At 41.8% G+C, this 25321-nt stretch overlaps 1 protein-coding gene across 6 annotated transcripts in view; it reads right to left on the reverse strand.

Moving 5' to 3' along the window:
- The window catches only part of LOC142495174 (uncharacterized), a 329787-nt gene that overhangs the window by 132084 nt on the left and 172382 nt on the right, over nucleotides 1-25321 (reverse strand). For all 6 annotated transcript variants that reach the window (XM_075600322.1, XM_075600301.1, XM_075600306.1 and 3 more), the window contains 2 exons: nucleotides 5650-5781; nucleotides 1955-2086 (listed from right to left, as the gene is read on the reverse strand). In XM_075600322.1, coding sequence (XP_075456437.1) covers nucleotides 1955-2086; nucleotides 5650-5781 — 264 coding nt within the window. The remainder of the gene's footprint in view (nucleotides 1-1954; nucleotides 2087-5649; nucleotides 5782-25321) is intronic.

Genomic DNA, 25321 nt, shown 5'->3' on the forward strand with positions numbered 1-25321 from the left:
CATACAATAATTGAGTTGCTTAAATCCATGATCAGAGCAACATAGACAAACATGCATCATGTATGCAACCATTTAAAATTGGGTTGACACGAGTAACCCTGCATAACACAACACAAGGAATCTATAAAGGAGAAAAGAATTCTCATTTTTATATGTCATTTTTATTCCTCACAGTAAAAGTGCATGAGACACATTCGTTTATAATTAGGAGTAATAACGTTTTTATTCCATTTTTTTGGGGTTACTACGACCCAATGCATGAAGGACATTTACATAGTCACACACGAGGGCAGGCTCGTGCGCTGTAAACATGAGGATGCGCATGCAACCGCCCATGAACTCTCCTTCAAACTATGAAAACTTTAACAAGAAATGACACCGAAATGCGCACACCAACCTATGGGAGATGCACGCACAGCCCCCAAGATGGCGGCAACCCGTCGCGGAAGCAGAGGATCATCAACCACACCGAGATGAAGATTGGCTATTCACTGTATAAAAATACAGCCAGACAGCCTGTCAACATCTACTGAGCCTGAGGAAGTCCTGCTTAGGACGAAACGCGTTGCTCTACACACTATATTGGGACATTTTATTAGCTTATCCAGCGGGACTAGAGGCTTAGTCTTAGCTCTCTATCCGGACGCGGAGTGAGAGATCCCCTATCACTATTGCCCTAGCTTTCCCCCAGTTTTAATTGCCATAGAGACCATTGGTTTCTTTTTATTTCATCTGTAACCCCTTCTGTTTTAATAAAGTTTAGCCCCTTAGACTCAACAGTCTGCATCCATCCTTTTGATTCAGTTTTGCTGGAAGAATCCAAGAGAAACACCAGAAGAGAAAAAGAAACCACTACAAGTGTGTACTCACACTGGCCCGTGTGAGTATTAAGAGATATCGTTTTTTTATCCCTATGTACCTTGAACATCAGGCTGCATTAACACCAATTCCTGCCAGATGTTCACAGACATCTGACAATCTGAACTGATCCCTTAATCAGGAACATCAAGACACCTTGATAAGAGATCACTCACACTGGCCCGTGTGAGTGTTTGTTCATACCATTGCATTGCAACGGTTTATTGTCATATTGTTCCATCACCCCCCTGTACACTATAACTGCCACATATATGTATTGATCATATTACCTTTCCATTTTCACGAGGACAAACCCCCTGGAGGGAGAAAACAATCAAACGAAGAAAGTTGGAGGAATAAAGAAGAAGAGAAGCGACGACCGCAGATGAAAAAACCCTACAAAGAAGAAAACCATTCCAAAGAAACCTTGATGGGATAGAACTTACACAAGGCCATGTAAGTTTTCCATTTATTTATATTCTTCCCACCCACTTATACACACTACCGTCTGTACACCATCATTATATGGAGTCTGCCACATAGACTGGCGCCTACAATAGAGGTGTGTTCCACCATATTGATCATTAGTATATTGGACATACCACTAACTGTGCTCCCCCATCTTCTTTTTGTATCACATTGTCAATAAGGATCCTGGATAGATCCTGCTGGGGTTCAGAGTCACAAGAGTCACAGGAGGACAACTTGAGAAACATTCCTTCCAGGCTGTATTATATTTCTTTATTTGACATATTTTATGTACGCCTTATTGAGATAGCGCCCGGGTACCTTTCCAAACCAATGTTTAACAGGAAACAGAACAAAAATAGCCTGAGGCAAGACAAATATTTTTTTTTGCAACCCTGATTAAACTTCATAATTTCGTCTTAAGCACACATTTGGCAAGGCTGTCATTAATAATACAAAAATACATATATATATATATATATATATATATATATATATATTAATAATACTAAGCTGTTCTGTTTTCTCCACCTGCTTTCCTGGTGCTTTTAATGGGAGTTGCTACACACAAGATAACTTGAGCAATTTCATCTTCTCCTGTAGGTTACTTACCAGTTGCAAAACATACCTGGTTTTTGGCTTCAATGGTCTCCTCACTCGGTATCTTATCGTCTGCTGGGATCTCGACTACATTTAGGTTTTCTTCTACGCAGGCCGCATCCTCAGTCGGGTCTAGGATTGTTCCCTCACACTTTGCAAGCTAAAAAGAAAAATGTATGCTCAAACTGTAGAAGGCATGAATCTAAGGAACAAACTTTTCCGAAGATCTCATTTTGAAATCACTTTGTACATTCCTTTTGGACAAGCTTACAATGTATTAAGTGCTGCTAGTGTAAGTCCGTCGCTGTTATTCCCAGAAGATTCCATGTTTTTTATTGCCACTAGAAGTATGTATTGTTCTTTATTGAATATACCCCATAAATACATGAACTCTTGCACTGAAGTTTAAGCACACGTGTGTACAAGTCGCACAAATATGTGTGTGTGCCAGTTCTTTACACAGGTACAGTATTACAACATCCACTTTATATTCACGCTCTCATTTTTATAACGCTTCTGTCAGCATAATGGAAAAAGTGAAAATTGTGGATTATTGCGGAATCCTCTTCACTACTCGTACCTCGCTTCACCAACACATTTGGGGTTAGCTGGGTTTAGTTTGAAGTCCCCAAAAAATAAATATCTCTCTCAATCCTCATCTTAAGTTTGACTAAATTGATCTGTACATCAATGTTTACTTTAATTATTTTGTAATTATGGATTATGAAAGTCCTTATCCACATCCTTGTCGTTGAAGGACAAAGAAAGAATGGGCCGTATTGTCTTTTTTTAGTGACTAAACAAAGAAAGGCTAATAAATGGCTTATCCCCACGTCCATTCATGGTGGTCTTGCATCAACACAATATTGTGTGCTCTGATGCACTGCACTATTTTCTTCTTGAAGCTGATTTGAATGTAGGAAACTTGAAGGTTAACTCTATGTACAAAGGACTTTTGGAGCAAAATTGGAGCAAAGCGCAACGTTTTTGTGTTGCGCGTCTTAGCGGCAATATATCAAGGTTTTTGCTCCAGTTGGTGCCCGTGTGTTAGCTTGTGCTTTGTGCAGTGCCAAAAGTTGGAGCTAGGGAACAAGTACATGATAACATTTTGCGCCTCTATGGAGCGAGACGTAAGAAACTAGCGCAACACGCTTATTACACACTGTATGATGCACATTGGAGCACAACATTTATAGTATGTCAAAACTGTGCTTTAATGCATAAACCCCTACGTTTCTTACACATGTCATTGACTATTCACCAGGGAGGATTATGTCACCTCATACATGACGGGGTTGTGATGCAGAAAAAAGGGGGAAATTATAACATTTAATAGAAACCATTATTATGTGTGTTGTGTATCGTCTCTTGGAGTTCTACAAATTGCATCCTGATGCCCATGGATTGTATTATTTCATAGTAATGTAAATTGCAATTTGATGCAGTGAAGTTAACCGCAAAGGGTAGTAAGTACACCAGGTTTATAAATGCATTTGTATTTCTTTGCTTTGTCTTACATAGTTACATAGTAGAGAGGTTGAAAAAGACATATGTCCATCAAGTTCAACCAATGTTAAATTTAGAAGAGCAATACTGGACTTTCCGGTATGACGCCAGAGGCAGCAGACGCAAGGCACTGGGCTCTGGAGCGTCCGCACCCCACACGCAGCATATTCGCGGAGAAATTCATTTAAAAAAATCAATAATCTCCCACGAGCAGTGTCGGAAGCAGAGCGGCTAATGGACAAGCAAGTTACCAGAAGATCCTCCATGGCAACGAAGCAGCAGAGAGCGGAGAAGCCCCAGACTAAAAAAGACTCTCCCAAGATGGGGTATGCATGCAGGGCAAAGGAACAGGGTGAGGCTGATCAGGAGATCTCCTGCACAGAAATCCTAAATGAACATGCTGATTTGGCCAAAGCTTTGGCAAGGGAGCTGATGGCTGCAATCAACAAAAAGTTTGATGAACTGCAAAAATCTTTTGAAGACTTCAAAGGTGAGCTCTTCTTGCAAAACACAGGACTAGGAGAGGCTGAGACCAGGATAGGGGACCTAGAGGATGACCTAGGAGAAACTCAGAAGGAAGTCCTGGAGCTAACAAAAAAAAAAGAATGAGAGAGAGAGCGAGAGAGCGACAGGAGAGAGGGGGAGAGAAAGAGAGATCGATCGATCCGTGGGGGATGATGTGAGATGCATTACAAAAATCATTACAAAATATATGCACATTGTTTATTCAAAAGTATGAGTTAATAATTATTTATTACTCCTACTGCTTTACACGTTTATTTTGTGATTTACCCCTGTCGAACATGTGTCATTCAGATAGGGGTTCCCCGAAATGTTACAAAATACTTAATGGGTTCCTCCAAACAAAAAAAGTTGGGAATCACTGCTTTAGAGTAACAACGTGGAATGTTAAGGAAGTCAATTTCCCTATTAAGCGTAAAAAAATCCTGAAATATCTCAAATGACTCAAAACTGAGATTGCATCAATTCAAGAGACACATCTGAATGCAGAAGAGAGTAAAAAAACTCCAAAGGCACTGGATAGGCAAGTGTATTCTCAAATGCAAAAAAAAGGTGGCGTGGCTATCCTAATAAATAAATACCTGCCGTATGAAATAATATTCCCATGGGGGGGATGCAGAAGGATGCATCGTCAAATGTCTGATTAAGTACATAATGAGGAGTTAAATATTTATTATATATATGGGCTCAATGAATGACCAAGCCTTTCTGCTAAATTTGGCTGACATGGTGCTGAACGAGAAAAATAATAATGTAACAGTAGGGGCGGGGCGTGGGGGACTTAATCTAGTGGTTGGCCCATTCTTAGATAAAAGGATTAGAGGATTGCTGGAGAGTGTTTAATCCCACAGAAAAGGAATACACGTTCTTCTCACACACCCACAATATATTCTCTAGGATAGACTATGTCTTTGCAAAGAGACAGATCGTGGGGAAGATTACAAACACTAAAATTAAGGACATAATTATATCTGATCATGCACAAGTATGGGTAGATATTAGTGTGGGACAAAAAGCACACAGGGATAGAATTTGGAGATTCCCATCTTATTTGTATAACAATGAAGAATTATAGAGCATTTCTCCTAAATAATTGGCTAAACTTTAAGGACACCAATGCTAGACAGTGTCGGGAGGGCAGACTGTATTTGGAAACTGGCAAGTCAGTCTCGAGGGGCCAAATTATAGCATATGTAAACAAGTAGGACTGGAGTTGTCCACCTCTGCACTAGGGGAAGACGCCTGAGTGAGACACGGAAACATCATTTGTCATTTTATCAACTTCTATCTTATTAACATGTAGTTTATGAGGTGCAAATGCTGGTAGGGTAAACTAAAGCCCGTCATTAGAGTACCTCGTTTATTTGGAATATGTTTGAGAATGTTTAACAGGAAACAGAACAAAAATAGCCTTAGGCAAGACAAATAATTTTTTTTTGTTGCAACCCTGATTAAACTTCATAATTTCGTCTTAACACACATTTGGCAAGGCTGTCATTAATAATACATACATATATATATATATATATATATATACATATATATATATATATATATATATATTAATTAATAATACTAAGCTGTTCTGTTTTCTCCACCTGCTTTCCTGGTGCTTTTAATGGGAGTTGCTACACACAAGCTAACTTGAGCAATTTCATCTTCTCCTGTAGGTTACTTACCAGTTGCAAAACATACCTGGTTTGTGGCTTCAATGGTCTCCTCACTTGGTATCTCATCGTCTGCTGTGATCTCGACTACGTTTAGGTTTTCTTCTACGCAGGCCGCATCCTCAGTCGGGTCTAGGATTGTTCCCTCACACTTTGCAAGCTAAAAAGAAAAATGTATGCTCAAACTGTAGAAGGCATGAATCTAAGGAACAAACGTTTCCGAAGATCTCATTTTGAAATCACTTTGTACATTCCTTTTGGACAAGCTTACAATGTATTAAGTGCTGCTAGTGAAAGTCCGTCGCTGTTATTCCCAGAAGATTCCATGTTTTTTATTGCCACTAGAAGTATGTATTGTTCTTTATTGAATATACCCCATAAATACATGAACTCTTGCACTGTAGTTTAAGCACACGTGTGTACAAGTCGCACAAAAATGTGTGTGCGCCAGTTCTTTACACAGGTACAGTATTACAACATCCACTTTATATTCACGCTCTCATTTTTATAACGCTTCTGTCAGCATAATGGAAAAAGTGGAAATTGTGGATTATTGCGGAATCCTCTTCACTACTCGTACCTCGCTTCACCAACACATTTGGGGTTAGCTTGCTTTAGTTTGAAGTCCCCAAAAAATAAATATCTCCCTCAATCCTCATCTTAAATTTGACTAAATTGATCTGTACATCAATGTTTACTTTAATTATTTTGTACTTATGGATTATGAAAGTCCTTATCCACATCCTTGTCGTTGAAGGACAAAGAAAGAATGGGCCGTATTGTCTTTTTTTTTTTTTTTAGTGACTAAACAAAGAAAGGCTAATAAATGGCTTATCCCCACGTCCATTCATGGTGGTCTTGCATCAACACAATATTGTGTGCTCTGATGCACTGCACTATTTTCTTCTTGAAGCTGATTTGAATGTAGGAAACTTGAAGGTTAACTCTATGTACAAAGGACTTTTGGAGCAAAGCGCAACGTTTCTGTGTTGCGCCTCTTAGCGCCAATATATCAAGGTTTTTGCTCCAGTTGGTGCCCCGTGTGTTAGCTTGTGCATTGTGCAGTGCCAAAAGTTGGAGCTAGGGAACAAGTATATGATAACATTTTGCGCCTCTATGGAGCGAGACGTAGAAACTAGCGCAACACGCTTATTACACACTGTATGATGCACATTGGAGCACAACATTTATAGTATGTCAAAACTGTGCTTTAATGCATAGACCCCTACGTTTCTTACACATGCCACTGACTGTTCACCAGGGAGGATTATGTCACCTCATACATGACGGGGTTGTGATGCAGAAAAAAGGAGGAAATTATAATATTTAATAGAAACCATTATTATGTGTGTTGTGTATCTTCTCTTGGAGTTCTACAAATTGCGTCCTGATGCCCATGTATTGTATTATTTCATAGGAATGTAAATTGCAGTTTGATGCAGTGAAGTTAACCGCAAAGGGTAGTAAGTACACCAGGTTTATAAATGCATTTGTATTTCTTTGCTTTGTTTTACATAGTTACATAGTAGATGAGGTTGAAAAAGACATATGTCCATCAAGTTCAACCAATGTTAAATTTAGAAGAGCGATACTGGACTTTCCGGTATGGCGCCAGAGGCAGCAGACGCAAGGCACTGGGCTCTGGAGCGTCCGCACCCCACACGCAGCATATTCGCGGAGAAATTCATTTAAAAAAATCAATAATCTCCCGCGAGCAGTGTCAGAAGCAGAGCGGCTAATGGACAAGCAATTTACCAGAAGATCCTCCATGGCAACGAAGCAGCAGAGAACGGAGAAGCCCCAGACTAAAAAAGACTCTCCCAAGATGGCGTATGCATGCAGGGCAAAGGAACAGGGTGAGGCTGAGCAGGAGCAGGAGATCTCCTGCACAGAAATCCTAAATGAACACACTGATTTGGCCAAAACATTGGCAAGGGAGCTGATGCCTGCAATCAACAAAAAGTTTGATGAACTGCAAAAATCTTTGGAAGACTTCAAAGGTGAGCTCTTCTTGCAAAACACAGGAATAGGAGAGGCTGAGATCAGGATAGGGGACCTAGGAGTAACTCAGAAGGAAGACCTGGAGCTAACAAAAAAAAAAAAAAAAAGAAAGAGACAGAGACAGGAGAGAGGGGGAGTGGGGAGGAGAGAGAGAGAGAGAGATCGATCGATCCGTGGGGGATGATGTGAGATGCAGGGGGTGGGGTGATGTGAGATGCAGGGAGGGAGGGTGGTGTGAGATGCAGGGGGAGGGGGGATGATGTGAGATGCAGGGGGGGTGTGATGTTTAAACCAAAATCATTACAAAATATATACACATTGTTTATTCAAAAGTATGAGTTAATAATTATTTATTACTCCTACTGCTTTACACGTTTATTTTGTGATTTAACCCTGTCGAACATGTGTCATTCAGATAGGGGTTCCCTGAAATGTTACAAAATACTTAAAGGGTTCCTCCAAACAAAAAAGGTTGGGAATCACTGCTTTAGAGTAACAACTTGGAATGTTAAGGAAGTCAATTTCCCTATTAAGCGTAAAAAAATCCTGAAATATCTCAAACGACTCAAAACTGAGATTGCATCAATTCAAGAGACACATCTGAATGCAGAAGAGAGTAAAAAAAACTCCAAAGGCACTGGGTAGGCAAGTGTATTCTCAAAGGCAAAAAAAAGGTGGCGTGGTGACAAAGTGAGAATATGACGTAAGGGGGGGGGGGGGGGGGGTGTCTGACATAACAGCACTGGGATCTATGCAACCATTTTTAAGTCAGCATCCATCTTAGGTTTTATCTGAGTGAACGGGTTATGAGATGGACGTTTTTGAATGAGGTTTTTGCTTTCAAATTTTAAAGTGATAATAAGCCAAGCAGCTAACTGAAAAACCTTGAGCAAAGTGCCAATGTTATGGAAATGCCAGACTGATAGGCATGGTTTCCCATTCCGAAGGTGGGGGCTTTTGAGGTTCTGTATGTAGAGAAAAGGTCACCAGCTTAATAAAGTATTATTGCTGAATCATCTCATTTAGACATCCCATAATGTCATTAACTCAATGTATTCGTTTGCATAATTTGTTTACCTTTTACGCTCACGTAGTGACGACACGCAACCTTGTAGAGGGGGCGTGGGTTTAGTATTTTGTGTATAAATAAGGCCTGTATGCACCATGTCTTTGGGAGGGTTTTATTTTGAAACTCTCCTCTGCGTGTGCACCGCACAAGCAATAAACTTATTTGTCTATTCTGCAAAATATAACCTCAGACTTGTGTTGTTATTCAAAACTTTTAACAGATGGCGCCCAGAATAGAAACCCAAAAATACCGGAAGCTGAGCACCTGAAAAAACCACTCCTCGGTCACTCAAATCTGAGCGCTCATAAGAATCAAGGTAAAAGGCACCTTTTGAGGAAAGCCTGAGTTTAAAAAGTTGTTTTGAGTGATGTGTAGAGAGAAGGGTGTCTCAATCTGTGTTGACGGGTTAACCTAGCAGTGTCAAATAAGTTTATTTTGTCTGTTCCTGTATCCATTTTAAAGTGTTATCGATGTTAAGTTTTATTGGGATTAAGGTGAGAGTCCCGTTAAAAATGTTTTGGTGATGAAGGTGAGTGTTTGTATGCTTAAGGGATTGTTTTTCAGACTGTCCTGGGTTGTGATAAATATTTTTGTTGTCTGAGCAGGAAGGGTCCCTGATTGTACATTTGCTCTGTCTTGTCATTAACATACCAAATGAGGTTATTTATGGATATCTGTTTAGAAGGTCTTATCTGTATCCATGTTATAGAAGTATAAGGTTTATCAGGACTGGGTTGGACCCGCTGAAGTAATTTAAGTGTTTTCTTAGGTATAGTTATGGTGAAAAAATCAGAACAATAACATGCCAAAAGAGTTGTACGTAATCAGCTTGCGCTGATTATTGTATCAGGTGTATTGTACAGGTCAATTAAATGTGATTACTGTAACAGGAGAATAATGGGAAACCAAAGTTCTAAAAATTTGCCGTTAGAGGTTGTGTGTCTGCAGACAAAAATAATAAGGAATGGATACAGAGAACAAGAAGAGACAATATAAATATGTTTTGTTGGCCAATGAAAAATACATGCAAGTTCAAATGAAAATACATGCAAGTTCAAATGAAAATACATGCAAGTTCAAATGAAAATACACATGCCCCAGTGAAAAACATGCCACCCCAATGAAAAAAGTTTGTTTGCAATAAATTACTATGGAAGGAAGCGTGAACCTATGAGCAGCCGCACCGGTTTTCTTATTCGTAAGAATGCGAACGCAAGGGCTCATAGTGGAACCTTCTAACTTTCAGTAATCCCTGTGTGTCTGTGGCAGTATAAATCTTTGGATTTTATGAGGTTTTTGTGGATAAGGTCAAGCATGGCGTGACCGGCTGGCAGACGCCGTAGAAATCAGTTATGAACGTATAAGCTTTTCCTTCCATTTCCCCACATGCAATAAGTGGTTATAAATCATTTCCTGATATAAACTCAAGTTTCGGTGCCGGCAAGTAAAATTGTTGCGCCCTTAATGGAGAATGGCTAGATGGATTTGATACCCTAATGAATTTTTCCTGAATGATTACCTGTGTGAAAGATAAACCATGCTAAGTATCACCTGTGTGCACAAATCACCATCCAAAAACTTGCAAGTACGTACGAAAACATGAATATTTTTTTGCTCACAATGAAATCAAAGGTCTGAAAGAAAGAGGATCAGAATCGCAGCAGCACAGAGCGTGCCCCCACTTTTTTCTCCAGCGCGAGGAATGTGCTAAGATACGAAAGTTTAACTCAAAAGCTCCGGAGCATCAGAGTAGTTTTAAAATCAGGTTATTTATGAGAATAAAGAAAGAGAAGAGAACTTTTATTAATAGTTGCAGGGTGAAATTGTGGGGTAACAGGGGAGAAATGTCTTTCTTTTATTTGTTCGTTATTTTTGTGATGTTGTTTGGCTGTGTATGAGAGAAGTTTTTTGTATTTTGTGCTCTGTATTGTGTGTAACCAGTAAAAACACATTTCAATTTTATTTCTAGAGGATTAAGATGTTTGGGGATATTTTGTGTTAAAAAATGTGGGTAAAAGATCATAAGCATTGTTTGAAGTATATATTGTATTGTATGTTTTCATGTATATAACGCCATTAATATGCACAGCGCTTCACAGAAGTGGTGCACGTCGTAATCATATAGGTAGCAAAGGGTAAAGGTAAGAGGTCATGAAATAAGTGATCCAGACATAAAAGTAACATTAAGGAAGAGAAGTCCCTGCTCTGAGGAGCTTACAATCTAATTGGTAGGTAGGGAGAGCATACAGAAACAGTAGGATTTGATTAGAAGCCAGGAGAGGAATTTCAGGAGGGGAAACGCAGAATCAGAGTTTAAAGAGTAGAGTGATTCTGGCAGCAGCGTTTGGGAGAGATAGTAGGGAAGACAGGAGAAAGTCAGGAAGCTGGGATAGCAGGGGATTACAGTAATCAAGAGGGGAGAGAATGAGGGTCTGTATCAGAGTTTTTAATAGTTGAGCAACAGAGGAACAGGTGTATCTTTGTGATATTGTGGAGGAAAAAGCGACAGTTATAGAAATGTTTTGAATAAAAGAGGAGAATATGAGAGAGAAGTTGGGAGTGATCCCTAAGCAGCGTGCTTTAGCTACTGGATGGAAGATTCAAGAGTAATGTGGAAGGAGATAATAGGGTCAGGTTTGGGAGGAAGTATGAGGAACTCTGTTTTTGCCATGTTAAATTTAAGGCGAAAGAGGGTCTTCCAGGATGAGATAACAGAGAGACATTCAGAAACGTAGGTTTGTATGGCAGGTGTAAGGTCAGGGGTTGAAAAGTAGCTGAGGGTGTCGTCAGCATAGTGGTGATATTTAAACCCAAGAGATGTTATTAGGTCACCTAGAGAGAGTGTGTACAGAGAAAAGAGAAGAGTGTGGTCCACAGAGGCAAATGCTTCAGAGAGGTGGAGTAATATGAGCAGAGTGTAATGACCTCTGTCTTGGGCAGCATATATGTCATCAGTTATTTTAATGAGAATTGTCTCCGTGGAGGGAGCAGTGCAGAAGTCAGATTGTAGAGGGTTAAGGAGAGAATGGGTGTTGAGAAAATGGAGCAAGCAAGAGAATACAAGACAAGTTCAGTAGTTAAAGTAGAAAGACAGGTAGGGTCAAGCTTGCTATTTTTGAGTCATGGTATAACTATTACATGTTGGAAGGAGAATGGAAATGAAGCAGATTAGAGGGAGAAGAGGAGATCAACAGTGATGGTGACATTCTCTTCTGATACAGTGGAAAAAGAGTCAAGGAAAGCAGGAAGAGAGTAGGAAGCAAAGTAGGATAGGAGGAAACAGAGGGAATGTTCTGGTGCATGGATTCAACCTCTTGCTTAAAATAGTCAGCAAAAGTCCTCAGGTGAGATGAAGGAAGAGTTAGTGAGGGTTAGACTTGTGAATGTTGACTAATGGAGAGAAATATGTTTGTGTAGCTTGAGAAAGGACAGAATTGCAACAGGATAGCATAAATTTGTAGTGAATTAAGTCAGTGAAACTATGAAAGTTCAAACAGAAGGCATTAAAAAGAACTGAGTGGAGGAAGATAGCATGAGCGTGTGGAGTTATTTGTGTGTTAAGAAGTTATATAAACCTTAGCTATATAAAAGCCTGTGGGTTAATTTTTAAGAGGCCATAAAAAATGTAGTTCTTAGGGCTCTGGATAAAGCTCCATGTATTTAAACTTTAAGCGAAAGTTCCAATCCAAAAATTATAATTTTTCAGGAAGAAGCCGTGGTGTACCGTTATCTTATCTTTTCAGGGTCAATTGGCGAAACGCCCAGAAACAAAATGGCTCTTTGCCCGGAAACAAGTCTTCTAGAAAATATTTTTTCTTTAGTCAGATGAATATGCAGAGTGTCTTTAAAATTATAAAGCTGACCGTGTGCTCAGCACTGTGCAAAGAGATTATATAAAGCAAGACATTAGTGTGAAGTCTTATACAAAATCATTTGTCTATTAACTGAATGTGATGTATGTTATAACGAATTAACCATTTATTTTTTCCAAAGGTGTCCGTAAGCAGTGATTAATGTCAAAATTGCTGTGTAATCTAGAATGGGTTTGCCAGGAAGTGGTGAAGTTGAGAGTCACCTCTCATTTGTGGGTGTGTCTTGTGCATAGGGTTAAATACAGGGGATACATAGTTGCAAAAGCAGTTACATAAGTGAATAAGGTATGCATTATATACAAGGCATTTCAATTTCTTAGCAGAATAGTTACAGTGGAGTGTTTGGGGTAAAAGCCAGATAGGGATGGGCTAGGGAAATTTGTATGGGTAAAATAATGGTTTAATTGGGAGGGAATATTTTTCCATAACAGTGGATAGTATTGGGAAAAGAGAGATTGGCCTGTAGTTTGAGACAGTGTTTTTTGTCCCCACTTTTGAAGATTGAGTAGTTTCCCAGGTCTTAGGGATATGGCCTGCAGACAGGATAGAATTAATTATGGAAACAAGTGGTTTGGCAAGGGATGAGGCCCTAAAGTTTCAGGAACTTAGATTATATCAAAGTCAGGTTCACATTGGCTACTTAGTTTTAATTTGAGGAATAAATTAGGAACATTAATAGGGAATACCTCTGTCTATATGCGGATGCTAAGACAGGAGTAAACACATTGATACAAGAATTTATTCCTAGGTATAAATTATCTCCCTATGAGACACATATGGGATGACTTGTGACTATCAGCAGTCCAAAGGAACGAATTAAGGACCATATTATTGGTAATAAAACAATAAGTTGTATGCAACTAATACATTTTTTGAGTCTCTCTAGGCAAAGTTGAAAGTGCACCTACTCGAGATGGGGTTAATAGTCACATATTTCCTGCGCAAGCATGCTCTTCATCCCAGGTGAAAAGGCCTAAAGTAATCACCAATACAGCAATTAAAGCGGCAGAGTCATTTTCCTGGACCCACAGCACGTAAAACTCTAACCGTTCCAGCTCCACCAAACGTTCCAGCGCCACCAAAGACCAAAGTCACCTAAAGCACAGCCGCATCAAGTTAACGTCTTGCCGAGTCAAAACTCTAACCGTTAACCAACGAGGAAAATAAGACACCAGGCTAAGGCCAGGTTTTATCAGAACATTTCATTTTTTCAGAGACTCAATATTTTTATTCTTTAGAGTGTGTTAAGTTAGAAATTTAAGGTGGATGTACAATTGAGCCTTGATGGGAGGATTGGTTTCCTGGAAGCGTGGCTTGTGAAAGCTCTTGTATGTGTTTTGGCAGTACGCTTCACTCTCTATGTATGTGTCATGTGCAGCAAAACTTTGATCCAGAAGTGTGTTGCACCTCCACCGAAAGGAGGGGGTCACCCAGGAGCGTGTGTCAGCCACAAGGAAAGGATCATAAGTCAGCCATGTTGACCATCGCAGACACTGTCTGTTCTGATATTCTGGGTGAATGATGTATACAATGCGTGCAGGGCGAGGATCATGCATTTCGCTTCCACGGATACCAAACCCCCTCAATTCTCAGTAATAGAATGTTGTGATGATTCTGAAAGTATATGATGATAGAGATAGATGCCATTTCCTTTATCTAGCAACTGCATATCCAAAGAAAGGTTGCTTGCATAAAATAAGGTTTTTAGTATTATGTGTATAATTTCTGTATTTTTCCAATTTTTTTAAGGGAACCTCTTTAAAGGGTGTATCACACACTAGGAACAAGAATCAATTTATGGGTGAAGTGTCTCCACCAGTGTGAAACCCAGTGACTTGGAAAGGCGCTTAACAACTATAAATGTGTGAAGTGTCTCCACCAACCAATGAAACCTGTGTAAAAATGTATGTTTAGTCAGAAAACAATTTACAGGAAGGATGTGGCCTTAATTTTGCAGTTTTTAATTTCATCATTAAACCAAGAACAGGTTCAGATTAGGCTTATGGCCTTACAAAACAGAATTGCTTTAGACTATGTTTTAGCTTCAAAAGGAGGGGTATGTGTCCTAATTGAGGAACAATGTTGTGTTTTTATTCCAGATCAGTGTAGCAATGTGCAGCATGAATTCAATGAAATAGAAGAGATTCAAAAGAGGGTTACAAAGGGAAGTGACAGATTATCACCCTTGGGGTTAGGTGAATGGCTTAGATCACTTGGAGCAAAAACTTTTGAATGTTTTGATGTGTTTGGGAGTGTTACTTGTTGTCATATATGTGGGTGTCCCGTGTTGCAAAGGTATGATCCACAGGTGTGCGACCCCCTCCCCCATTCGGATGCCACTCTTTACAGATGCCAGAAAACAGCAGTACCGTGAAGAAAGAAGATGCCGACCACAGTTATTCAATTCATCAAAAGACATATTGGCCACAGCACCTTACGAGACTATGACAGTGAAGGGCACGCACCCTTGTCCTCTGAGTTATCCCTGGACTATCATCATGAACTTAATTCTCAAAAGCTATGTTTTAAGAATAAAAAAGGAGGGAGTGACAAAGTGAGAATATGACGTAAGGGGGGGGGGTCTTAAACCAAAATCATTACAAAATATATACACATTGTTTATTCAAAAGTATGAGTTAATAATTATTTATTACTCCTACTGCTTTACACGTTTATTTTGTGATTTAACCCTGTCGAACATGTGTCATTCAGATAGGGGTTCCCTGAAATGTTACAAAATACTTAAAGGGTTCCTCCAAACAAAAAAGGTTGGGAATCACTGCTTTAGAGTAACAACTTGGAATGTTAAGGAAGTCAATTTCCCTATTAAGCGTAAAAAAATCCTGAAATATCTCAAACGACTCAAAACTGAGATTGCATCAATTCAAGAGACACATCTGAATGCAGAAGAGAGTAAAAAAAACTCCAAAGGCACTGGGTAGGCAAGTGTATTTTCAAAGGCAAAAAAAAGGTGGCGTGGTGACAAAGTGAGAATATGACGTAAGGGGGGGGGTCTGACATAACAGCACTGGGATCTATGCAACCATTTTTAAGTCAGCATCCATCTTAGGTTTTGTCTGAGTGAACGGGTTATGAGATGGACGTTTTCGAATGAGGTTTTTGCTTTCAAATTTTAAAGTGATAATAAGCCAAGCAGCTAACTGAAAAACCTTGAGCAAAGTGCCAATGTTATGGAAATGCCAGACTGATAGGCATGGTTTCCCATTCCGAAGGTGGGGGCTTTTGAGGTTCTGTATGTAGAGAAAAGGTCACCAGCTTAATAAAGTATTATTGCTGAATCATCTCATTTAGACATCCCATAATGTCATTAACTCAATGTATTCGTGTGCATAATTTGTTTACCTTTTACGCTCACGTAGTGACGACACGCAACCTTGTAGAGGGGGCGTGGGTTTAGTATTTTGTGTATAAATAAGGCCTGTATGCACCATGTCTTTGGGAGGGTTTTATTTTGAAACTCTCCTCTGCGTGTGCACCGCACAAGCAATAAACTTATTTGTCTATTCTGCAAAATATAACCTCAGACTTGTGTTGTTATTCAAAACTTTTAACAGATGGCGCCCAGAATAGAAACCCAAAAATACCGGAAGCTGAGCACCTGAAAAAACCACTCCTCGGTCACTCAAATCTGAGCGCTCATAAGAATCAAGGTAAAAGGCACCTTTTGAGGAAAGCCTGAGTTTAAAAAGTTGTTTTGAGTGATGTGTAGAGAGATGTGTTTTGAAGGGTGTCTCAATCTGTGTTGACGGGTTAACCTAGCAGTGTCAAATAAGTTTATTTTGTCTGTTCCTGTATCCATTTTAAAGTGTTATCGATGTTAAGTTTTATTGGGATTAAGGTGAGAGTCCCGTTAAAAATGTTGGTGTTTTGGTGATGAAGGTGAGTGTTTGTATGCTTAAGGGATTGTTTTTCAGACTGTCCTGGGTTGTGATAAATATTTTTGTTGTCTGAGCAGGAAGGGTCCCTGATTGTACATTTGCTCTGTCTTGTCATTAACATACCAAATGAGGTTATTTATGGATATCTGTTTAGAAGGTCTTATCTGTATCCATGTTATAGAAGTATAAGGTTTATCAGGACTGGGTTGGACCCGCTGAAGTAATTTAAGTGTTTTCTTAGGTATAGTTATGGTGAAAAAATCAGAACAATAACATGCCAAAAGAGTTGTACGTAATCAGCTTGCGCTGATTATTGTATCAGGTGTATTGTACAGGTCAATTAAATGTGATTACTGTAACAGGAGAATAATGGGAAACCAAAGTTCTAAAAATTTGCCGTTAGAGGTTGTGTGTCTGCAGACAAAAATAATAAGGAATGGATACAGAGAACAAGAAGAGACAATATAAATATGTTTTGTTGGCCAATGAAAAATACATGCAAGTTCAAATGAAAATACATGCAAGTTCAAATGAAAATACACATGCCCCAGTGAAAAACATGCCACCCCAATGAAAAAAGTTTGTTTACAATAAATTACTATGGAAGGAAGCGTGAACCTATGAGCAGCCGCACCGGTTTTCTTATTCGTAAGAATGCGAACGCAAGGGCTCATAGTGGAACCTTCTAACTTTCAGTAATCCCTGTGTGTCTGTGGCAGTATAAATCTTTGGATTTTATGAGGTTTTTGTGGATAAAGTCAAGCATGGCGTGACCGGCTGCCGGACGCCGTAGAAATCAGTTATGAACGTATAAGCTTTTCCTTCCATTTCCCCACATGCAATAAGTGGTTATAAATCATTTCCTGATATAAACTCAAGTTTCGGTGCCGGCAAGTAAAATTGTTGCGCCCTTAATGGAGAGTGGCTAGATGGATTTGATACCCTAATGAATTTTTCCTGAATGATTACCTGTGTGAAAGATAAACCATGCTAAGTATCACCTGTGTGCACAAATCACCATCCAAAAACTTGCAAGTACGTACGAAAACATGAATATTTTTTTGCTCACAATGAAATCAAAGGTCTGAAAGAAAGAGGATCAGAATCGCAGCAGCACAGAGCGTGCCCCCACTTTTTTCTCCAGCGCGAGGAATGTGCTAAGATACGAAAGTTTAACTCAAAAGCTCCGGAGCATCAGAGTAGTTTTAAAATCAGGTTATTTATGAGAATAAAGAAAGAGAAGAGAACTTTTATTAATAGTTGCAGGGTGAAATTGTGGGGTAACAGGGGAGAAATGTCTTTCTTTTATTTGTTCGTTATTTTTGTGATGTTGTTTGGCTGTGTATGAGAGAAGTTTTTTTGTATTTTGTGCTCTGTATTGTGTGTAACCAGTAAAAACACATTTCAATTTTATTTCTAGAGGATTAAGATGTTTGGGAATATTTTGTGTTCAAAAATGTGGGTAAAAGATCATAAGCATTGTTTGAAGTATATATTGTATTGTATGTTTTCATGTATATAACGCCATTAATATGCACAGCGCTTCACAGAAGTGGTGCACGTCGTAATCATATAGGTAGCAAAGGGTAAAGGTAAGAGGTCATGAAATAAGTGATCCAGACATAAAAGTAACATTAAGGAAGAGAAGTCCCTGCTCTGAGGAGCTTACAATCTAATTGGTAGGTAGGGAGAGCATACAGAAACAGTAGGATTTGATTAGAAGCCAGGAGAGGAATTTCAGGAGGGGAAACGCAGAATCAGAGTTTAAAGAGTAGAGTGATTCTGGCAGCAGCGTTTGGGAGAGATAGTAGGGAAGACAGGAGAAAGTCAGGAAGCTGGGATAGCAGGGGATTACAGTAATCAAGAGGGGAGAGAATGAGGGTCTGTATCAGAGTTTTTAATAGTTGAGCAACAGAGGAACAGGTGTATCGTTGTGATATTGTGGAGGAAAAAGCGACAGTTATAGAAATGTTTTGAATAAAAGAGGAGAATATGAGAGAGAAGTTGGGAGTGATCCCTAAGCAGCGTGCTTTAGCTACTGGATGGAAGATTCAAGAGTAATGTGGAAGTAGATAATAGGGTCAGGTTTGGGAGGAAGTATGAGGAACTCTGTTTTTGCCATGTTAAATTTAAGGCGAAAGAGGGTCTTCCAGGATGAGATAACAGAGAGACATTCAGAAACGTAGGTTTGTATGGCAGGTGTAAGGTCAGGGGTTGAAAAGTAGCTGAGGGTGTCGTCAGCATAGTGGTGATATTTAAACCCAAGAGATGTTATTAGGTCACCTAGAGAGAGTGTGTACAGAGAAAAGAGAAGAGTGTGGTCCACAGAGGCAAATGCTTCAGAGAGGTGGAGTAATATGAGCAGAGTGTAATGACCTCTGTCTTGGGCAGCATATATGTCATCAGTTATTTTAATGAGAATTGTCTCCGTGGAGGGAGCAGTGCAGAAGTCAGATTGTAGAGGGCTAAGGAGAGAATGGGTGTTGAGAAAATGGAGCAAGCAAGAGAATACAAGACAAGTTCAGTATTTAAAGTAGAAAGACAGGTAGGGTCAAGCTTGCTATTTTTGAGTCATGGTATAACTATTACATGTTGGAAGGAGAATGGAAATGAAGCAGATTAGAGGGAGAAGAGGAGATCAACAGTGATGGTGACATTCTCTTCTGATACAGTGGAAAAAGAGTCAAGGAAAGCAGGAAGAGAGTAGGAAGCAAAGTAGGATAGGAGGAAACAGAGGGAATGTTCTGGTGCATGGATTTAACCTCTTGCTTAAAATAGTAAGCAAAAGTCCTCAGGTGAGATGAAGGAAGAGTTAGTGAGGGTTAGACTTGTGAATGTTGACTAATGGAGAGAAATATGTTTGTGTAGCTTGAGAAAGGACAGAATTGCAACAGGATAGCATAAATTTGTAGTGAATTAAGTCAGTGAAACTATGAAAGTTCAAACAGAAGGCATTAAAAAGAACTGAGTGGAGGAAGATAGCATGAGCGTGTGGAGTTATTTGTGTGTTAAGAAGTTATATAAACCTTAGCTATATAAAAGCCTGTGGGTTAATTTTTAAGAGGCCATAAAAAATGTAGTTCTTAGGGCTCTGGATAAAGCTCCATGTATTTAAACTTTAAGCGAAAGTTCCAATCCAAAAATTATAATTTTTCAGGAAGAAGCCGTGGTGTACCGTTATCTTATCTTTTCAGGGTCAATTGGCGAAACGCCCAGAAACAAAATGGCTCTTTGCCCGGAAACAAGTCTTCTAGAAAATATTTTTTCTTTAGTCAGATGAATATGCAGAGTGTCTTTAAAATTATAAAGCTGACCGTGTGCTCAGCACTGTGCAAAGAGATTATATAAAGCAAGACATTAGTGTGAAGTCTTATACAAAATCATTTGTCTATTAACTGAATGTGATGTATGTTATAACGAATTAACCATTTATTTTTTCCAAAGGTGTCCGTAAGCAGTGATTAATGTCAAAATTGCTGTGTAATCTAGAATGGGTTTGCCAGGAAGTGGTGAAGTTGAGAGTCACCTCTCATTTGTGGGTGTGTCTTGTGCATAGGGTTAAATACAGGGGATACATAGTTGCAAAAGCAGTTACATAAGTGAATAAGTGTAAGGAATCCACTACTGGCTTTGACTTTTGCCTTGCAGACCTGTGCAGTTGCAGGCTTCCTCTGGCAATCTATGGCACAGGTGCTGCCTCTCATTGCAGCTTCTGCCCTGTGCTACTTCATTGGAGGAATTCTCACACACCCTCCTCCTGTGATTGGATCTCCGCCCTTTATATTCTAGGTGTTGGCTCTGAACCAGCGCCGAGCATAATTATTCCTACCTCTATGTTACTGTCTCTGCCACAAACCACCCCAGGCCTCTCTCCTAGCGTTCTTACCTTCCAAGTTCCTGAGTATCCAGAGGCCTGGTCCTGGACGTCTGTGCTGAAGCGTTGATGCCAGCACTGGCCTGCTGCTATTCTCCTGCAGTGGCCTACCCGGGACGTCTGTGCTGAAGCGTTGTTGCCAGCACTGGCCTGCTGCTATCTCCTTGCAGTGGCCTACCCTGGACGTCTGTGCTGAAGCGTTGATGCCAGCACTGGTACTGCTGCATTCCCTCCTAGCAGTAGCTACCCTTCCTGTCCTGTGGCCTGCCGCTATTCTCCTGTAGTGGCCTATCCTGGACGTCTGTGCTGAAGCGTTGATGCCAGCACTGGTACTGCTGCATTCCCTCCTAGCAGTGGCTACCCTTCCTTTCCTGCGGCCTGCTGCTATCTCCTTGCAGTGGCCTGCCCTGGACGTCTGTGCTGAAGCGTGATGCCAGCACTGGCCTGCTGCTATTCTCCTGCAGTGGCCTACCCGGGACGTCTGTGCTGAAGCGTGTTGCCAGCACCGGTACCTGCTGCATTCCCTCCTAGCAGTGGCTACCCTTCCTTTCCTGCGGCTTGCTGCGATCCTCTTGCAGTGACCTGCCTTGGACTTCTGCGCTGAAGCGTTGGTTCTACCCGACGCTGCCCTGCGGTGAACTTCGGCCAGCCTGCTGTCTCCTCCTGCTGAGATCGGCGTCATGGGCCGAGGCCGCTCCTCGCGCAGAAGCCACCCCCGCGCTCACGCTCCTAAGCTGAAGCGGGGAAATCCTGACTACCTGTTGCCGAACTCCTGCTTCCATAACGACGATGCTGCCTTCTCCAATCCTGACCCTGCGATGTACGACTACGAACTGCGCACTCCGGATCAGTCTGCGTGGACTCAGGTCGGTGATTATATAACCCCACCTCAGCCCCGCGGTCCGGTCCCGGTTTGTGGCGAGCATCGGCGTAACAGTATGCTCGGCCCGTTAAAACCGGACCGCGCCGTGGCGGGGGATGGCAATTTTCCAACTGAAGTTATGTCCCGTCCTGCGTATCAGTCCCACTATGAAGGCCAGTATTTGTGTGAAGTAATACCCCTGATGGATGAAATGTTTACCTATGAAGGTTTAACCCCTTTGCAAAGACAATGCCGTTGTGATCTCTTTATTAAGGCTTACTGTATCCTGAGCTTAAAACAGTCTCTAGCCGAATGTATTCGCTCCCCTGATTCCCCTTTAACCTGGGATAATGTGAACCCTATGGAACTGGCCGACGCCCAAGAGGCAATCTATGCCCTGGCCTCATCACTGGACATTCATCTAGTAGAACAGAGCGCCCTCCTCATGTTGGCTCAGTCTCAAGATACACTCCATGTATTTTCCTCAACACTAGACACTCACATAATAGAACAGGATCCCCTCCTTGCCAGCTATGCTGCTGCTTGGCAGATTCTCTGTGCTACCAGTCCTGTTACTAAACCTGTGGGGTTACCTCTCTCTCCTAAGAATGGTCAAACCATTTCTCTGTCGCTGCCCGCTAAGGAAGAAGCTGCCACGCTCCCTAATCCTGAGTTAACCTCCCTAAATTCTGTCCCTGAGGTTATTTCGGTCTTAACCCCTGCTAGTCAGGCTTATGCGTTCCCCACTGTAAATCCCTGCAGTACCCAGGTCAGTGTGTCTTCCCTAGCACCAGAGAATGAATCCTGTTTGCCCTCTTTTCCTAAACCAAAAATTCTAAGCTCTGTTTCCGAGGTTTTTTCTGTATTAACCCCTGCTAGTCTGCTCTGTGAGGTTCCTACTGCTAACCCTAGTATTCCGCAGTCTAATGATAGGTCCCTAGGGCAAGAGGCAGAACCCCCTATGACCCCACTCTCGGAGACTAGCTTCTATTTCTCTGATTCTCAGGTACAGAGTAATTTAACCCTTGGGGTTTTTCCTATGTTAACCCCTGCAGGTCAGCCCTGTGAATCTTCCTTGGTAGATCCCTTTAGTTCGTCAGTCAGGGACACCTCCTTAGCCTCAGAGGATCAACCCCTTTTGTCCTCTGACTCGGCTAAAATTCTCGGGGCTATGCCCCCTGAACTTTCGGCAATAATACTGGCTCCAGTAAAAAGTATTCTGGAGCCGTTTGTTTCTCTAAACCTGTTCGCAGAATCCCTACTCCTAGGTATTTCACTCACCCCGTCTGCCACTCAGAGAGCTGAGACCCCTGCTTCTGAGCATAGACCCCTTTTCGTGGAATCTGTTGTCGTTTCTGAAGTCCCAGACACTCTTTCCCAAATACCCACTTCAGAGGCCAGCACAGTCGTGGTTGCCCCAATTGCACTGTCTGAGTTCTCCTTTTCCCAAATCCTAGGGTTTAAAGCGAACAGTACATATTATTCTCCTTTCCAAGTGACCCCTTCTGAGATCAGCGTATCTGCTGTTGCTTCCTCAGTACCATTAAAGTTAGGGCCCTTCTTTTTGAATGATCAGGCTTTCAAGTTTGAGACTCCCTTTATCCCTGACTTTGTAAAACTGCAGTCCCTTCTCACTGTAGTTAAAAGTTCTCCAGCAGCCGCTGAGTTAAGCTTTGCCGCTGCCAAATCTTCTGTTATAGAAGCAACCTTGCCTAGCTTACTTCTGTCTGCCCTATCTGTGATGCCTATCACCTTTACTAAAATTTCTGTTTTGCAAGGTATTTCTCCTAGTAAATCTGTGATATCTGCCATTCCTTTAATCAGTTCCAAAACCCCTGTCACTAAGTCTCCCATGGAGTCTGATGCCCTCACTAGGGATTCTCAGGGACCCAATTCTGTAACAAGCAAGATGTCCCTTGTGTCTGTTGGAGAGTTTACCCCAGTTTCTCTCACGGATCATGCCACAGCCTCCGGGATGATTAAAAATGACTTTAAGTCTGGGATGCCCATTCCTGTAATAATACTGTTTCACGCTGATTCGCCCACAGTATTCGGGGTATCCACTACTGACTGTATGTCTACTACCACGCACTCAGGGGTATCGCATTTGGAACGTTGCCTTTTTTCAGAAGATCCCGTCTTTAAAATGGACTTATTTTTCTCTGTGTCTTCCACAATACTTGGGGTACTTGCTATTGACTGTCCTGTCCCAAAACTAGGGTTACCTCTCAAAAAGGTGCCTGGAGCTACCGATGTTAAAGACCCTATGTTTAAAACAGTAACAATTTGCATTGCTTCTCCCACAGTATCATGTGAGACCTGGGTACCTGGGACCTCCACTCCGAAGCCAAGCTCTAGTTCTCTGTCTTCTTTCTCTGTGTTGGAGGCACCCAGCTTTAACCCCAAGACTTTTTTCCCTAAGGTTGATGCACCGCTTAACCGCCTGCCTTGTTTTTTGGATAAAATCTGTTTTCTCACCTTTCAAACAGACTCCTTACTCGCAGGTCTCTGTGCGGTGCCCAAAGTGCCCAATCTGTATGGCAATTGGCCTCTCCCTAAGACGAAGACACCCTTACTGGACCTCGTCGCTTTACCTGAAGCGTCCGTTCCTGTTCTCTATGGGTCCACTATGGGTATAGACATGCTTATTATGTCCTTCGCCAAGGCCACAATTTCGGATTTGATTCTCTCTAAAGATCACAAACCAAAGGAAGCGGATCCTTCTTCAACTGCCAGTACCATGAGTTGCATACACACTGCTACAGACTCTCGCAAATTGCTTGGGATAGCAACCCTGCTTGGTATCAAAAGTACCGCTGCAATAGTGTGTAGTGAACCCTCCCGCCCCATTCCCTTGCTAACCACCACCCGGAATTCCTTGGAAGCTAAAGACTCTCGCAACTTCCTCCGTGCTGATTTCACCAAAGACATTGCCTTCTCTGAAGGTCCCTCTGCCATTTTTGTCCGACAATCTGTGTCCTGTGTCCCGTACTCTTGGACTATTACTATGCACCGGACACCTGGCTACCGTCCTTCCGATGTTCCCATTCCGGAGCCCTCAGGTCCCATTGTCCATGTACCAAGAACTGCAGTACCACCGCTGTCTTTCATGGCACTCGCCAATGTACATCTGGATTGTGGACCTAATTCTCGCCGGAGACACTTCAGGAACAACTCAATGTCTCCCAGACCTATGAATGGTCCTGTTCACCCAGGCTTTTCACCCAGTGGTGGGGGTACTGTAAGGAATCCCAACAAACTATGGGCTTTCAACGCTACCTCTCGCCTAAGAAGGTTTAGGAACAATTCCATGTCCCCCAAATCTGTGATGGATCTTGTTCGTCCGGAGGTCTCACCTGAAGGGGGGGGGTACTGTAAGGAATCCACTACTGGCTTTGACTTTTGCCTTGCAGACCTGTGCAGTTGCAGGCTTCCTCTGGCAATCTATGGCACAGGTGCTGCCTCTCATTGCAGCTTCTGCCCTGTGCTACTTCATTGGAGGAATTCTCACACACCCTCCTCCTGTGATTGGATCTCCGCCCTTTATATTCTAGGCGTTGGCTCTGAACCAGCGCCGAGCATAATTATTCCTACCTCTATGTTACTGTCTCTGCCACAAACCACCCCAGGCCTCTCTCCTAGCGTTCTTACCTTCCAAGTTCCTGAGGATCCAGAGGCCTGGTCCTGGACGTCTGTGCTGAAGCGTTGATGCCAGCACTGGCCTGCTGCTATTCTCCTGCAGTGGCCTACCCGGGACGTCTGTGCTGAAGCGTTGTTGCCAGCACTGGCCTGCTGCTATCTCCTTGCAGTGGCCTACCCTGGACGTCTGTGCTGAAGCGTTGATGCCAGCACTGGTACTGCTGCATTCCCTCCTAGCAGTAGCTACCCTTCCTGTCCTGTGGCCTGCCGCTATTCTCCTGTAGTGGCCTATCCTGGACGTCTGTGCTGAAGCGTTGATGCCAGCACTGGTACTGCTGCATTCCCTCCTAGCAGTGGCTACCCTTCCTTTCCTGCGGCCTGCTGCTATCTCCTTGCAGTGGCCTGCCCTGGACGTCTGTGCTGAAGCGTGATGCCAGCACTGGCCTGCTGCTATTCTCCTGCAGTGGCCTACCCGGGACGTCTG

The sequence above is a fragment of the Ascaphus truei genome, chromosome 1 (genome assembly GCF_040206685.1).
Source record: "Ascaphus truei isolate aAscTru1 chromosome 1, aAscTru1.hap1, whole genome shotgun sequence".
In the NCBI taxonomy this organism is placed as follows: Eukaryota; Metazoa; Chordata; class Amphibia; order Anura; family Ascaphidae; genus Ascaphus; species Ascaphus truei.